The sequence below is a fragment of the Globicephala melas genome, chromosome 18 (assembly GCF_963455315.2).
Source record: "Globicephala melas chromosome 18, mGloMel1.2, whole genome shotgun sequence".
NCBI classification, from domain to species: Eukaryota; Metazoa; Chordata; class Mammalia; order Artiodactyla; family Delphinidae; genus Globicephala; species Globicephala melas.
The window spans coordinates 6,902,420-6,918,730 of record NC_083331.1 but is presented as its reverse complement, the minus strand read 5'-3'; the positions used below and the strand labels follow the sequence as shown (position 1 = coordinate 6,918,730).

General features: G+C 39.0%; 1 protein-coding gene across 8 annotated transcripts in view; it reads left to right on the top strand.

The window, feature by feature from the left end:
* Positions 1-15,183, top strand: part of KATNAL1 (katanin catalytic subunit A1 like 1) — a 76,576-nt gene extending 61,393 nt beyond the window's left edge. For 7 of the 8 annotated variants that reach the window (XM_030882578.2, XM_030882576.2, XM_030882575.2 and 4 more), the window contains 2 exons: positions 8,281-8,407; positions 9,827-15,183. In XM_030882578.2, the coding sequence (XP_030738438.1) occupies positions 8,281-8,407; positions 9,827-10,025 (326 nt within the window). In that variant the 3' untranslated portion in view covers positions 10,026-15,183. The remainder of the gene's footprint in view (positions 1-8,280; positions 8,408-9,826) is intronic. The other variant, XR_011376890.1, reaches the window with a different exon arrangement.
* The last annotated feature ends 1,128 nt before the right edge of the window (positions 15,184-16,311 follow it).

The window sequence follows — 16,311 nt, the reverse complement described above, 5'->3', positions numbered from 1 at the left end:
ATTGATTTTCTGTATATTTTCCTTTAATTCTTTGAGATGTTTCTCTCCAAAAGGTGGAGCTTAATTCCCCTCCTCTTGAAAATGGATTGGACTTAGTGATTTGCTTCTAAGGAAAAGAATATGGCAGAAGTGATGCCATATGACTTCCAAGGCTAGATCATAAAAAGGATTAAACCTTTTTATCTGAAGGCCATCTGCTGACAGAAATCACTCTTGCTCTGGGGACCTCTTTTGTTCTGTTCAGGCCTTCAGCTGATAGATTGAGGCCCACCCACATTATGGAGCACAGTCTGCTGTACTCAGAGTCCAGCAACTTAAATATTAATTTCATCCAAAAACACCCTCACAGAAACACCTAGAATAATGTTTGAACAGATATCTGGGCACTGTGGCCCAGCCATGTTGACACATAAAATTAACCATCACAGACCCTAAACTAGAATTTTCTAGCTAAACTGCTCCCAAACTCCTGATGCACAGAAACCGTGAGGGTAGTAAGTTGTTGTTTTAAGCCACTAAGTCCTAGTATAATATGCTGTCCTGGGTACGTAATTGATATGCTACTTTAGAGTTTTTGTCAGCTAATTCTAACGTGCGGAACATCTGTTTCTATTTGCTATTTAAAAAATTGTTCGTGTATGGGTCACATTTTTCTGTTTCTTCACACATTCAGTAATTTTTATTGTATGCTCTACATTTTAGGGAGTCTGGATTATGTTGTTTTCTTTTAAACGGTGTTGAGATTTGTTCTGGCAGGCACTCAAATTATGGGCAGAACTTAAAAAGTCACTTTGCAGTTCTTTACTGTCTGTTGACTAATGCATGAAAACAGTTGCCTGTTATATTTTAATAGTTGTTTACCATAGAAGGATAAGTCTGGTACCATTTATTTTTAATGATGGCCAGAAGTCATAGCCTCCCCTATGACTTTTGAAACTTAATTATGGTAATATTCCTTATTCACTTTTGCAACTAGATCTCAAGGGTGTATATAAATAATTGGTAGATTTCTAGTTCACAGATTACATCTTGTATTGTCTTTCCTGGCTGCTACTACATATTCTGTTAATTCTAATAATATCATTACTTAAACAGAAAAAAATTTCTTAAAATAATGCTTAACTTACTAATTGAGCTTACAGAATAATAAACTTATTTAAAGCAATAATGGAAGTGATTCAAACTGTCCTGAAATACTACTCCTCCCAGAAGCAGCTCCTTAGTGTCTGCCTTGCTCTTCTATTAGTCACATGAAGATTTGAAATTTGAGTGGTTTATTATCACTCCCAATTTAATAAATTTCTTTCCTTTCTCTTTCCCCCTTTTTTCTCTTCTTCCTTGCTTTCTAAACAAAATATGTGTATGACACCTAGTATATTTATATGAAATCTTTTAATTTTGCTATTGTGCACAATGATTATAAATAAAAAATTAATACTGATGGGGAAAATAAAAGCTTTACTACTTGAATTGACATCATTTGAGCTTTTGTACTTTGAACTTTAATTCACTATAACAGACAGAAAAAATATAGTTAGAAAAATAATTGATGATAGGAATTTTATAAACCGCTGAGGAAAGCTTGGGTTGAGGAGAAAGATATACTTTATGGTACAAATATAGGAATTCAGCTTTCTTTGAAATATTGGAGAAGAACATAGACCTGGCTGACTATTGGGATTTTTTCTAAACTTGTTTTCCTTTATGAAAAGGTTATGTTATAGGTAATGGTAAAGGTAATAGTCATTATAGGTAATGACTTTTAGGTGCTTCTCTTTGCTCATTACTAGTCTGAATGTGTGTACCTCATGACCATAGAACTTGAGAAATTGCTTTCTCCTAAAGGGCTCCCAAACAAATAATCATAATTAGAACTCCACCCTTTCTAACTTCTTCTTTTATCTGTGTTAATTAATTTCACAGGTGTTTGTTTAGCTCTTTGCTATCTGAAAGACATTTATTAGGTACTGTGGGAATATAAAGTGTACAATCCTTGTCCTTAGAGAACTCACCGTGTGGTTGGAAGGGGGCATACACCTCCCCTAACAGCGGGGAAACAAGGGAGCATGTGATACTGGAGTTGCCCATAGTACTTCTGGGGTGGAAACGTGGAATAGTAAATTCTGACTGAGGTGCTTAGGGGAGACTTCACGGAGGAAGTTGCATTTTCGCTGAATTTCCATAGAGAAGAACAGAAACAAAGGCATGGTTGCTTGAAAGTGAATGGACAGCTGTTGTGGCCGGAGCATCTGGTGGGATAAAAGGGTCTGGAAGAGACAGAACTATAAAGAAAATTTGGAAAGATGAGAGAACTGAAAGAATGATTTGGAAATATAGGGTAAAATTAATGGAAAGAAAAGTAGATTATATTAAAGTAAAAAAATTGAAGGACATTTTATGAACAAAAGCAACCATGAAAAGCAATTTTTAGTTGGAAAAGGCAAGAAGTATAAGAATGAAAATAGATAAAACAAGGAAAGCCACTCAAAAAGGCATATTGTAAGTTATGTAATTTACATAAATATGCAGATTTCTTTAAGATTGCGAGGCAATTAGAACTTGATGGCAAGAAAAGTCAGTGTATCAGTTACTCTTGCTGTTTAACATACCATTCCAAACAGTCTTCTTTTGCTCACAGATTCTGGGATCAGGAATTCGGATAGGGCACCACAGGGATGGTTTGTGTCTGTTCCGTGATGTCTGGGTCACAACTGGAAGATCAGCAGCTGAGGGTGACTCCACATCTGGAGCCTGCCATCATCTGGAGTGGCTTCACGCCATGCCTGGTGGCTGAGGCCTGGGGCCTCAGGTGGGGCTGTCTTTCTGGAGCACCTCTGTGTTACTTGGGGTTATTCCATGTGGCCTGGGCTTCCTCAGGCATGGTGGCCTCAGCTTGTCACATTTCATACGTGGTAGGTCAGGGCCCCAGGTGTGATTGTTCCACTGGAAAAGGTGGAAGGTGCATTGCTTCTTATGACCTAGCCTTGGGGGTCACGTGATGTCACCTCTGCTGTACTCTGGGTTGAAGCATTTACAAGCCCACCCATTTTCAAGAGGAGGGGAATCAGACTACCTCTGGGTGGAGGAGTGGAAGGCCCCATCGTAGAAGCGTGTGTGGGAGGAGAGGCTCTTGCACCATGTTGGTAAATACAATGTGCGGTAGTCAACAGATGGAAGAAGTCAGGTAACAGGCACAGGTGGAGCTGGGCCTTATACCAAGTCTCTTCTTACTTTATGCATCTGCATTATGGCAGCAACCGCTGCTCAGCCTAATGAACTCCTTTCTCCAGCCCCTTCATTTAGTTGTTTTGCTTTTAGGCTAACCTCCCTAAACCACCAAGGCATCACAGAGTCTCTTAGACTCTGAGTGATTCTTATTTCCTATCCCGTCAGGGTCAGAGTACTTTTTTTTTAAACTGTAAGTTCATACCTTATCTATCCTATTTGTGTCTATTTGCATTTCTTAATACTGTGTTGTACTTTTCTACTTACCTTTTTTTTCATTCGTGCTTCTTCCTGCTTCCATGTCATAATTTATGGTGCTCTCATTTCCCAGATTGTTCTCCCTCTTCCTTTGTATTTAAATTTTATTGATTTTTCAAAGTCGACATGAAAGCATACCAATTCTATGAAGTCTTCTTTGCCGTGGTCTCTCTCCCTGTGTGGACTTCACTCCCCTGGGTGTTTCCTCTGTGTTATCTAACCCCCAGGTGGTCCTTAATAGAAGGAATCTGGCTTTTCTCTGTCTCCCTCTAATCCTGTTTGTTGATTGACTGAAGGTGGTGTGCGTGATGGGGCGACTGCCATTTACTGAGCGCTGCCTGTGGACTGGGCTTTACATGTATTAACTCATTTAACCCTCACATCAGGCTTGTGAGGTAGATTCTGTTCTTATCTTTACTTATGAGAAACTGAGGCCCCAAGCAGTTAGGTATCCTGCCCGGTGCGGCAGAGCAGGGATGTGCACCCCGGCCATCTGGCCCCACAGCACACACTCCTTATCTGTCGTGCTGGACTGCCTCCAGTACTCAAGAAGAAGTTGTATGATCCATCTAACAGTGTTTATTTAAATTTCAAATGTGTATTAACTTGGTTATGTAGCATTGGCAGTTCTTTATACTGTTGTTAACACATTAACCCCTCGTTAAATCCTTTCACAAGCTTATTACATATCATTAATTCAGTTTTATAGAGATGATAAATCCTGCTTAGAATCTTCTGACAAATCATTGATACAACCAGTATTAAAAGTTATCTTTTCCAAACCATAGTCACTAGGGAAGAGGAGGATACTTCCTACTAAGCTTCAGTCCCACCAGCCCTCACTTATGAGCAGTTTTATGCTCCAAAGTTCATTTAAGTCGACTGTCAAGAACTTTGCTTCGGGCTTCCCTGGTGTTGCAGTGGTTGGGAGTCTGCCTGCCGATGCAGGGGACACGGGTTCGTGCCCCGGTCCGGGGGGATCCCGTGTGCCGCAGAGCAGCTGGGCCCGTGAGCCATGGCCACTGAGCCTGCACATCCAGAGCCTGTGCTCCACAACAGGAGAGGCCACAACAGTGAGAGGCCCACGTACCACAAAAAAAAAAAAAAAAAAAAAGAACTTTGCTTCTGGGGGCGAATGCGTTATATTAAACTTGATGCTTTAAGTTCTTCGGGCAGGCCACAGTAAAACGTTTTGATTTGCAAATACAGTGGTGTTCTAACATGGGAACTGAAAGAGCAAAGTGATGTTCGTTCACTAACATCCACCTGCTGTGTGTGGAGCTCTTGGGCTGAACTTGGAGCTTTCCCTGCGGCATCCGGAGCATGAGCGCCTCATGCAGCAGTGGCCCTGTGAGCTCCCTCCCTTCCCCGTCTTTCTTCCCACGCCCCTCTGGCTGACCACCTAAGCGGAGGACTTCCTGGGCCCGTACCACCTGTGGGTACCCATGCTCACTGCAGGGGGGTGCCTGTGGCTGAAGATGGTCAAGGATAGGAGCTCCCGAGGTGAAGGGATTCTGGAGGTCACAATTTCTAGTCACACGCAGATCCTGCCTGCTTGCTGCTTCTCTTTTCACCCTGGCTGCTCTTTGCATTGCTTTGCTCCATCTTACTTCAAGCGTGTGTGTGTGTGTGTGAGTGTGAGTGAAATGTAACTCAAATACAAAAAAATCTGTTAAAATGTCCAATTTATCCAATAATTGGCAAAGCAAACAACCGTCGAAGCACCTGCTGGGACAGGAAGTGGAGCAGTGTCAGGCCTCCGCGCTCCGTAGTATGTTCCTTCCCGGCACAACTCCCTTCCAGTTCCTGCTGGTAATCACTGTCACTGCTTCTAGGGAAATAATTTATTGTTTTTCCGTACAATTTTATCACCTAGTAATGTATCCCCACACACAGTTTTACCTCCTTTTAAACTTTACATAAATGAATCACATTAATTGTGTTCATTTGTAGCTTGCATATTTTGCTCAGTGTGTTTTTAAGATTCATCCATGTTGCGACGCGTAGAGGCAGTTTGTGTTTGTGGTGGTGTGCTGTTGCATTGTATTAGTTTGCTAGGGCTGCCATAACACAGTACACCCACAGACTGGGTGACTTAAACAAGGGAACCTTATTTTATCACAGTTCTGTAGGCTACAGGTCCAAGATGAAGGTGTTGGCAGGATTGGTTTCCTTCTAGGTCCTCTTTCCTTAGCTTGTAGGTGGCCATTTTCTTTTAATGTCCTCATGTGGTCTTTCCTCATGTTGTGTGTCTCTGTGTCCTAGTCTTCTTGTAAAGATACATATTGGATTAGGTCATATTGGATTAGGGCCCACCCATCTGACTCATTTTACCTTAATTACCTTTTTAAAGGTCCTGTCTCCAAATACAGTCACATTCTGAGGTATCAGAGGTTAGAGCTTCAACATAAGAATTTAGCAGGGGACACAGTTCAGCCCATAACATCCATTATGTGATTATGCCACAATTATCCATCATATTTTTTGATGGACGTTATGATTATTTCCAGTTTTAGGCTATTATACTGCTATGAACATTCTTCTGCATGTATAATGGTGCAAGTGCCTAAGTTTCTTTAGGCCAGGATGGAACATTCCATCCTAGGAGTGAATTGCTAGGTCATGTTGCACAGCTGAAACATCAGTGGATAAACCCAGGCTGTCTTCCAGAGCGGTTGCTTCAGTTTACACTCCTCCCAGCCAGCAATGTATGAGAGTTCCCGTTGTTTCACAGTTTTCCATCACTTGGTGTTGTCAGACTTTTAAATGCATACCAGTCTTTTGGTGTGCAGTGCTTATTGCGGTTTAATTTGTATTTCCTGTATTAGTAAAGAATTTGAACATCTTTTCCTTTATTGATTGGCCATTTTGATTTTGTGATATATTTGTTCAAGTTTTTTGTCCATTTTTCTATTAGGTGGTCTGACATTTTCTTATTGATTTGTAGGAAGTCCTTAAATATTCTAGATATAAGTTTTTTGTTAAATCTGGTGTAAATATTTTCTCAAACTCTGTAGATTGTGTGTTTTCACTGTTTTACAGTGTCTTGATGAATAGGCGTTCCTAATTTTAATGGGGTCAGTTTATCCGTCTTTTTCCACGTAGTCGATTTTTTAATGTATCTTAATATTTACTGTGAGGTCATTAAGATAGATTCCTGTTTTATCTTCTAAAATGCTTATAATTTTGCATCTTATGTTTAGATCAGTAATATATCCGGCACTGATTTTTATGTATGGTGAGGATGACCCAGTCCCATTTTTTCTCTGTGAGTAGTCAGTTCTGGCATCGTTTATCGAAAAGACCCTCCTTTCTCCTACTGCCCCGAACCACCTGTGTCACAAATCAGGTGTCCATAGCGTATGCTCTGCTCTGCTCTGCTCCTAGGCTCTCCATTCTGTGTCACGGATCTGCTTGTCTCTGTCTGCAAGAGTGTTAGACAGATTTGAATCCTATTGCTTTGTAGTAGAGCAGTTCCTCCTGCCTTGCTATTGTTCTTCCAGAGTGTCTTGGTTATTCTTGGTTCCTTCCATTAACATTTTCATATCTGCCTGTCAGGTTCCGCAAACAGACCTGTTGGGGTCTTCACTGGAATGCCTTAACTCTGTAAGATCATTTGGGGGGGAATTGTCAATGTCATGAAAGACAAAACAAAGTAACACTGGGGAACTGTTTGAAGAAGACTAAAGAGAGACAATAACTTTAATGTAACGTGTAATGGTTTTTAAGAAAGTAATAAAGGCCCGGGACAAATGCGGACATTTTAATCTGGACTGTGTATTAGATGAGACCAATGCACCAATGTTAAATTTCCTGTTAAGTGTGATGGTTGTATGGATGCCTTTGTTCTTAGGAGATACATGCTGAAGAATTCAAGGTAAAGTGTTGTGTTGCCTGTAGCTAGCTCTCAGTTCATAAATGAGAGTGGGGATGAGAGGAGAGGGCAAGGGAGTGATAATGGCAAAATGTTGACAATTGGTGAATCTAGAGAAAAGGTAAATGAGTGTTCACTGTTTTTTTTTTACCTGAAGATTTAAAATTTTTCAAGATAAAAATTGGGAAAATTAAATTTCGTTTTGTATATCAGGAAATCGTAGAGAGCCGGATCCAGGCTAATTCTGCATTACCTTAGTGTGCTATATTAAGCAGATTTGTCACAAAAACTGATGGTGAAACAGCAAGCAAGATTGGTTATTTAAAAATTCTGTTTGTTTCAGCTTACTCGATACACATTTCAATCATATTGGAACAGCAAATGTCTGTGGGCCGGCTCTCCAAGTAAAAAATATATTAATAAGCGTTTTGTGCCAATTGCTGATTGCTAGGAAAAGAAAACTGGATTTTTAAAAAATACTGATTAGAGTTCTGGAAATCTTTTCCTATGTCATACTAAAAGGTGAGCAAAGTAACTCATAGGAGTTACACTCCATGCAATCTAGTTTCATAAAGCTAGGCTAAATATTTTTTTTACAAAAGCATTTCTGGTGCTTGAATACTAATGTTTTTATTTTTCATAAAGGATCTCAGACCCTTTGTTCTCATAGCAAATATCTTCACAATCTATTAGGAAAACTCTGAGTTTTGTTTCAATTATTAGTTATTACAGCCAAGGCACACAGGGAGTTAAATGATTCCACTAGTCATGCAGTGAATTAGTAATATTAGTGGACTCACAGTTGTTGACTTTTCTTTGCATTAGACTCTTTCTTTTCCTGAATGTTAAATAGGTGATTTCTTATCAAAATGATTTGTAAAGTAAAACATCTAACAATAACAACAAAAAAAATCTTCTAACAGCAAAAGGAAGAACTGAGCTTCTGAAAATCAATCTTCGGGAGGTTGAATTGGATCCTGATATTCAACTGGAAGATATAGCAGAGAAGATTGAGGGCTATTCTGGTGCTGATATAACTAATGTTTGCAGGTATTTTTTGTTGTTGTTAATGATCTGTGACGTTAGACATTAGTTATGGATCTATCAGGAGGACTTGTCTTAAAGTCAGTGTGCAGTTGACCCTTGAACGATGCAGGTTTGAACTGTGTGGATTTTTTTCACTAAATATATCCTGTAGTACTACAGGATCTGCGGTTGGTTGAATCTGGAACTGTGGATAAGGAGGAATCGCTCGTTCAGAGGGCTGACTATAAGTTATTCCCGGATTTTCAACTATGCCAAGGGTCTGCACCCCTAACCCCCGTGTTGTTCCAGGGTCAACTGTAGTTCACCTTTTAGAGCTTTGATTTTTAAGAAATTGTTTTGCCCAACTTGGTCATAAATGGCTTTGACAACCTAAGGTTAATTTAGCCCTAAATTGGAGACTAGCTGCATCAACATAAAATAATATCATTTTGTTTTGCTTGGCATTATTTTACTACACGCAAATGAACAAAGGTGATCAATTTTATATGTATATATATATAAAAATTTCCCTTTCAGTTTAGTGACATCATAACTTTTAGACAATTCACATCACTCAGTGAAGAGGATTTGTTTTTAGTACTTAACTTCCCTAACAATACTTAAATTGACATCAGTAGCCTTTCCTTAAAACCATAACATCTGTGTTACTCATTTTTTCTACGAGTATTTGTCCTATTTGCGTGTAAGTTTAGTGGCACTCAACAAGCTCACAATAGCTTCTACTGTTACCATAGAAAAATGTATACACAATAGCTTCTACTGTTACCATAGAAAAATGTATAAAAATCTGAAGTTTTGGTTGGCTTGGCTGCCTAATAGCTTTTTCGTGAGCACTAGTTGTACACTTCTTCCTAACCTGCGTAATTATTTACAAGTGATCAGAATGAGCTGAAAATAGGACCCAGAGAAGCCAGGTTTTCTCTCTTCACTTGCCCACAAATATTCCATGTAGGGAATTCCACATCCACTGTATTCAGATATATTCATGCTCCAGAGAGAGAGAGGTTCCTGGCTTTACCTCCTCTAATTAGGTTGTAGACAAACTGGTATAAGATTTGAGTTATGTTAACATTAGCCGTATGTTTATTTCCAAGTATGCAATTCAGTATTCCATAATTCTCCTTCAGTTTCCTAGACTTGTGGGCTGTCTTTGAGGAGCAAGTGGGGAAAAGAAAATTCAGTACCATCTGAGCCCAACCTAGACTTTTAGGATTCATTACAGTACTTTTCATGTTTAAGTCCTTTGCATCTTGTTTTAACCTTTCCTGAGCCCTCAGGATGTCTCTGAAGTGGAAAATTCTGAGCAGCATGGTAAAAACATATAAAATGATCTTTTGAATGTTTTCCCTTAACATGATCACAGTTGAATATGTTTAAAACATTTGCAACAATAAGTATTCACTGATTTTGGTATATTTTTAGGGATGCGTCTTTAATGGCAATGAGACGACGAATCAATGGCCTAAGTCCAGAAGAGATCCGTGCACTTTCTAAAGAGGAACTTCAGATGCCTGTTACCAAAGGAGACTTTGAATTGGCTCTTAAGAAAATTGCTAAGTCTGTGTCTGCTGCAGACTTGGAGAAATACGAAAAGTGGATGGTTGAATTTGGATCTGCTTGAATTTCTGTCAGCTCTTTCATTTCTGGTATTTTTGTTTATAAAATGTGAAGAAATTCCAGCAATTTTTTAAAAAAACAGGTTTGGAACTTTACATTGGAGAGATTTTCTCTTAAAGAAAAAATTTAAAACACAAAAGAACATACATATACTTGAGAAGTAAGAAAAGCTTACATAGAGAGCCTGATATCCACATATCCATGCATTATAGTTGCACACCCTAACCAGAGTGTTGGGGGCTGAAGAAAGCAACCAGTGTGCTATCGTAGAAACTTGTTTACAGAAAATGTAGAGGGAGCTCTGTTTCTCACTAGTGTTCATTGTTTTTTAGTTTTTTCTATTCTTTGCTCTGAACTTGAGGGACCTATATCTGTTGGCTTTTAACATCAAAACTGGGTTTGTGTCAGATCTATTATTTGTTGTTAAGAATTATGGTTTTGGATTAAATAATGAATCTGCTAGTTAAACCTTTAGAATTCACCTACTACTGTTAGAGTCTATTATATAGTTTGAATTTTCCCTTCCCTTCCCTCACCATTCCCTCTACTAGCTATTTAATCACTTATTGAGCTTTATGGGGGAATAGCCTCATGCTTTGTGGTTTTTGAATCCTTTTGCCAAGTGGCTTCTCTGGTTTTCAGTATTTGTTTTGATGGCCGTATTTTACATTGGAAGGGTGGAAAGAACATCATGCTTGCATAAGATGCTCTTTTTCATTCTAGACCTCTGAGTTTGTTTTCACTTTTCTTTCAATATGTTCAACAGATAAACCCTTGATTTTTCTCAGCTCAAACATTGTTTTTTGCTGAATTTGCCTTTCATATTCTAAATAAATGCTTTGGTATTCTAAACAAGTCCACTCTCTTGTGGCTAATGCAAAACAAACAAAGCAAAATCTTTATGACTTTCGAGACAGCTTGTTTATTAACAAAATAACATCGTGCATAATGAACAACGAACATTTAAGAATCATTCCTTGTCTAGGTTGAGTGCTTGTACGCACGCTAAGATTAGGTTAGAAATATGATATGCCCATTCTTTTCAGCAGGAATTAGACCGTTAGAAGGAGGCCAGAAAAGGAGAGGCCATGTATCTGTCACAAGTAGAGTAGCCTAGTGTTAATTTTAAAAAATTACATTTATCCTGTTTTGATTGGGCAACCTCTGCTTTAATAGTCAAGCTTAAAAAAATTTGTATTTGATGATATCCTGAATTTTCAATTTTGGACAGCAACTACTAGTTTAAAACCAGAAATAACATATAGCTTTTTTGACAGTTAAACTCTTAGCAGCTTCCTTAAGAGATTTCTTCCCCCTACTTAGAACCATATACCACAGTATTCATCTAATGCTTTAAATTACCCCCCTTTCCTCTGAGGCATAGATTTATAAGAGTTAAAATCATGAGATATCATGATTTTATTTTAATTGATTTAGTTCATCTTAGAAGTTGAAATGAGAGAACTTTCCTTTTATTCATGAACTTTTAAAATAAAGAAATAAATAATCCCACTAAGATAATCTTGCAGACTATTGCCATCCAGTAAGTTATTTTTTTCCCGAAGTCCTAGGGGCAGTCGTTAAAACCTTAGTGTTTTGATTGCCAAAACTTGTTTGCATAGTTTAGTCAGCCCATTTTGCTAGATTTCATGTATTTGTCTTGGCTTACATTTCAATTTTTTTCTGAATTCTTCATGCATAATAACGTGGTAATTGTGATTTTTTAAAAACTATCAGTTGAGCAGTATTTGGAGACTCAAGCCTCCTAGGAGCTTATCTTTACTGTGTTAAGTCAGTCCGGTGTGTTTTTTATTTCCATTGTTTCTCACTTTGCTCTGTCAGTGGATGGTGAATGCTTTGTGTGTATTAACCCCTTAAAGGATCCTGAGGAGATCCCTGGGGCGTTCTGTCCGACCTTTCCTGCACATGGTATGTGCATTGTCTTTATTGCAAGGCTGTGTTGCCTTACCCAGAATGAGAGCATTTTTGTGTTTTATTTTCTTTTTTCTGTTGTATTATCAAATTAGAAAGATTTGGTTCCTTTCATTCCTCTGAAAACCTGAGTGTTTGGGGTTCTTCAACACAGTGATGTCGGGACTAAGTTTTCTACACTTCTGTCTCGCAGTTATCTGATCAGATAATCCTCCATCTTAGTAGGCTCATGTTGGTTGCCTGCTGTGTGCCTGTCCCTTGGGTGGGCGCTCTGTGGCCACAGAGTTGGACCAGGCAGTGCAGTACCGACTGGGCACTTCCTGTAATTACACCGTGTAGCTTCTGGCTCCCACGAATGAAACGATTTCAGTTTATAAATGGAAGGCACAGTAACCTGCGAGTTGCTTTGGAAAGATAACATATAAACGTTTTTCTCTCTTTAAACTTGCTTTAAAATTAGAAGTGGTATCCATTTGCTTGAACAACAGGACTACTATAGATCTTGGCTATTTTCATGAACAATTTTTGTCATTTCCCAAGCTACATGTTTATTGTAAACACCTACACATGCAATTATGGCAAACATGTAAACGTGTTACATGTTTACTGCAAACATTTTGCTTGCACAATTCCTTTACTTTTAAAAGGAAATGAATATTAATTGAATGTGCCAGACAAACGGCTCTCTAATGGAGGCCGAAACCTTCTAGTAATCCATGTAGAAAATAGACGATGGCGTCACAGACTTTATCTTCAGTCAGCAGCAGTGTGGGCATTCCAGAACGACCAGACACACTTTGGGCTTGGACCTCTACCTCCCAAAATGCCAAGACAGCTTGGAAGAGGTAACATGTTGTGGTCTAGCTGCCTAACTGGGGGTTTCGTTTGGGCTCCAGAGACTGCAGTTTTTATGATGTGATATTTGACTGTCCAAACATAGGCTGAAATCACTAATTACTCAAAAAGTGAGCAAGCAAGTGTCTGGTGAATCTGCCGTAAAAAAACATACATGTACATCAGGAAAAATGTGTGTACACAGCCCAGATTTTCAGTATAAGTGTCACTCTTTCACTTTGCTACATGCAGCCTGACTCTTCTGAACAGAAAGTGTTGGTACTGTAGGTTTCGAACACCTTGAGTTTGTTTGAATCCCCTCCTTGGAAGTTTCTGTCTACACTGCCATATCCATGATGAGAATCACAGACCAGCTGACGCGGTTCTGTCTCACTTTCCTTACCCTAGCAACCTTGAGACAAAGTGAAGGATGAGGCAGGTGTTGCTTGGCATGTGGGCTTTGGCTCCTTCTGTGTTGTCTTGATTATTGAATCTTTTGGCATAATAGTAGATTCCCACTCCTCCTTTTCTCTTGTGAATGATAAGTCACCTCAGGGTGTTTCCTGTGTGATAGGCATAAAACGTTAAGGATAATTGTTGGCCTTTTCCAAGAAAGGGCCACTTTAACCATATTTAGAAACAATAGTAATCCTTCTTTTAACATTTGTTTTGTATCTTCTGTTCCATAATGGTTTTGATTGTGTAGTAGTTTGTACATACCACTTAATTTGTGATGTACATAATTTTTTTTTTTTTTTTTTTTTGCGGTACGCGGGCCTCTCACTGCTGTGGCCTCTCCCGTTGCGGAGCACAGGCTCCGGACGCACAGGCTCAGCGGCCATGGCTCACGGGCCCAGCCGCTCCGCGGCGTGTGAGATCTTCCCGGACCGGGGCACGAACCCGTGTCCCCTGCATAGGCAGGCGGACTCTCAACCACTGCGCCACCAGGGAAGCCCAATGTACATAATATTTATGTGAATCTAAGAATCTGTCACAATAGAAAAGGGTAGGAATTATAGTTGGAGAGCGTGTAGGGGAATACAAATATTTAAACCCCAAATGTTTTATTCTTATCTCCGCTAATTTTTTTTTTTTGCAGAAAAAGCTAAAAACTGTAATAATTACTGTGTTTACTTATTTATACCTTTAAGTTAGGCTTTTCGTACTTATTTATTTGATTTTTTAGGATGTTTGCTTTTAATATTGTATTCTCTTGTGAAAACTATATGAATATTTAAAAATAAAGTCCCTAAGATAACACATATGTTTTTAAACATTCACAAATTAACAATAATTCTTTGAATTTTTATTAGGTTTTTTGGCTCCGGACAACTCTTTAACTTTAGGAATATTTCTCAATTTCCAGATGACTTGTTAATAAAAACAGGAAAAATATTAAGGTAACGTCATCAAATTTATTCTTTTTATTTTACCTTTCTCCTTTGTTGATTGATTTTATTTTATATGTATAGAAATAACCTAGTTCTGCTTTGTCACCAGCAGTGTGTAGGTTTCTGTACATATGGAAATTTGGTAGGGAATTAATGTGGAGGTTTTCCTCCTATGAAAGGACTCCCATTTTATTTTATGTTCAAAATCATAAAATGCACTTTTGTTTTACAACCTCTGAAATGACTAAATATTGCCCTTTGGAAAACCTGAGTCTTTGCACGTGTTATTTCCAGAGTCTACCTCAGTCAAACAGGCTTAGTTTTAGGTGCGAATGAATTGAAACCATATTGAAATTCAGTTCGTCATCTCTACTATACCTATATGTTCGTCTAAGCGCTTCCTTCTCTCTCCTCTCTCACTCACTTTTTTTTAACACTGAAATTTCACTTGAAAATATTTGTTGTTCTTCCTCTGGGAAAGCCGTATATTCCAAGTGAAGCCTCTACAGAATATCTGGGTGAGTCTTCCCCTCCTTGTTGGGACAGCTTCATCACTCGATGTTCCTCTTGTCAGGGAGTGGTTTCAAACACAACACACCTCCCGTTCTCTCATAGCTTCATAAATACAAACTCATGTGACAGCATTAAAAGTCTCGGGACCTAACTGTTCCTGTACAAGGACCTAAGTACTTCATGGAAACACACCGAGGTGGACACGTGACATGTCTGTTCACACGGCAGCAGGGCAGTGGGCGTCGCCTTCGGTTAACATTGTGCGGACACAGTGTCCAGCGAGATCGCTATGTGCTGTAAGTGTTTTGTTAAGATTTTTGTTTCAGTGTCTGTCTCCCAGTATTTTGAACCTAATTTAAAGAAAAAGACGTTTCCAAATTGTATGTATTAAATGTGCTTTTCCTTACATTTTGTGCGGCTACATCACTAGCTTCATGAGCTTAGCTGTGTCTGTGCATAGGTTGTAGTTTGGTAATAAATTTCTAGAGTGTGGCTTGTCGGTGTTTTCTTTGTGGTTCATATTTGATCTACAGTCGCTGGTCCACTTATTGCCACCAGTGGGAGTAACAAATCCCTCACTAGTAAGGGATGACTTTTTCTGGAGTTTCAGTTCTTATAAAATCACATATTGTGAACCTGACATTTTGTGTTTGCCGTGCATTATGCTAATAATTTCAAGGTTGATGTGACTAAGAATGGCTTTTCAATTAATTCTAACTGGTTTAACAAATACATGTATTTGTGTAGCACCATTGCAAAGTGGATGTTCCATAAGGTGAATTTTCCACATGACTGTGTCTTTTTTTTTTCTTTCCTGTTTCCATTTTTCTTTTTAAACATCTCTATTGGAGAATAATTGCTTTACAATGGTGTGTTAGTTTCTGCTTTATAACAAAGTGAATCAGCTATACATATACAAATATCCCCATATCTCCTCCCTCTTGCGTCTCCCTCCCACCCTCCCTATCCCACCCCTCTAGGTGGTCACAAAGCACCGAGCTGATCTCCCTCTGCTATGCGGCTGCTTCCCACTAGCTATCTATTTTACGTTTGGTAGTGTATATATGTCAATGCCACTCTCTCACTTCGTCCCAGCTTACCCTTCCCCCTCCCCATGTCCTCAAGTCCATTCTCTACATCTGCACCACATGACTGTGTCTTATGTTATGAATTCTCCAAAACTGTTTTTTTTTTAGTTCACAGGCTTTATTTTTTGAGCAATGTTATGTTTACAGAAAAATTAACCTGTATATGAGGAGAGTTCTCATATACTTCTCCCCCTCCCCGCCCCCCCCCCCGCCATTTCCCCTTTTATCAGTATCTCGCTTTAGTGTGATTTGCTTGTTTTAGTTGGGTCAGTATTGATTATTACTAAAGTTCATAGTTTATATTACAGTTCATTGGGTTTTGACAAAAGCATAATGTCATATATCCACCATTACAGTGTCATACGGAATTGTTTCACTGACCTAAAATCCTCCCTGCTCTGCCTGTTCATCTTTGCCCCTCCTCTTAACCCCTGGCACCCACTGATCTTTCTACTGTCTCCACAGTTTGCCTTTTCCAGAATGTCATATAGCTGCAATCATGCAGTATGTACCCTTTTTAGACAGGCTTCTT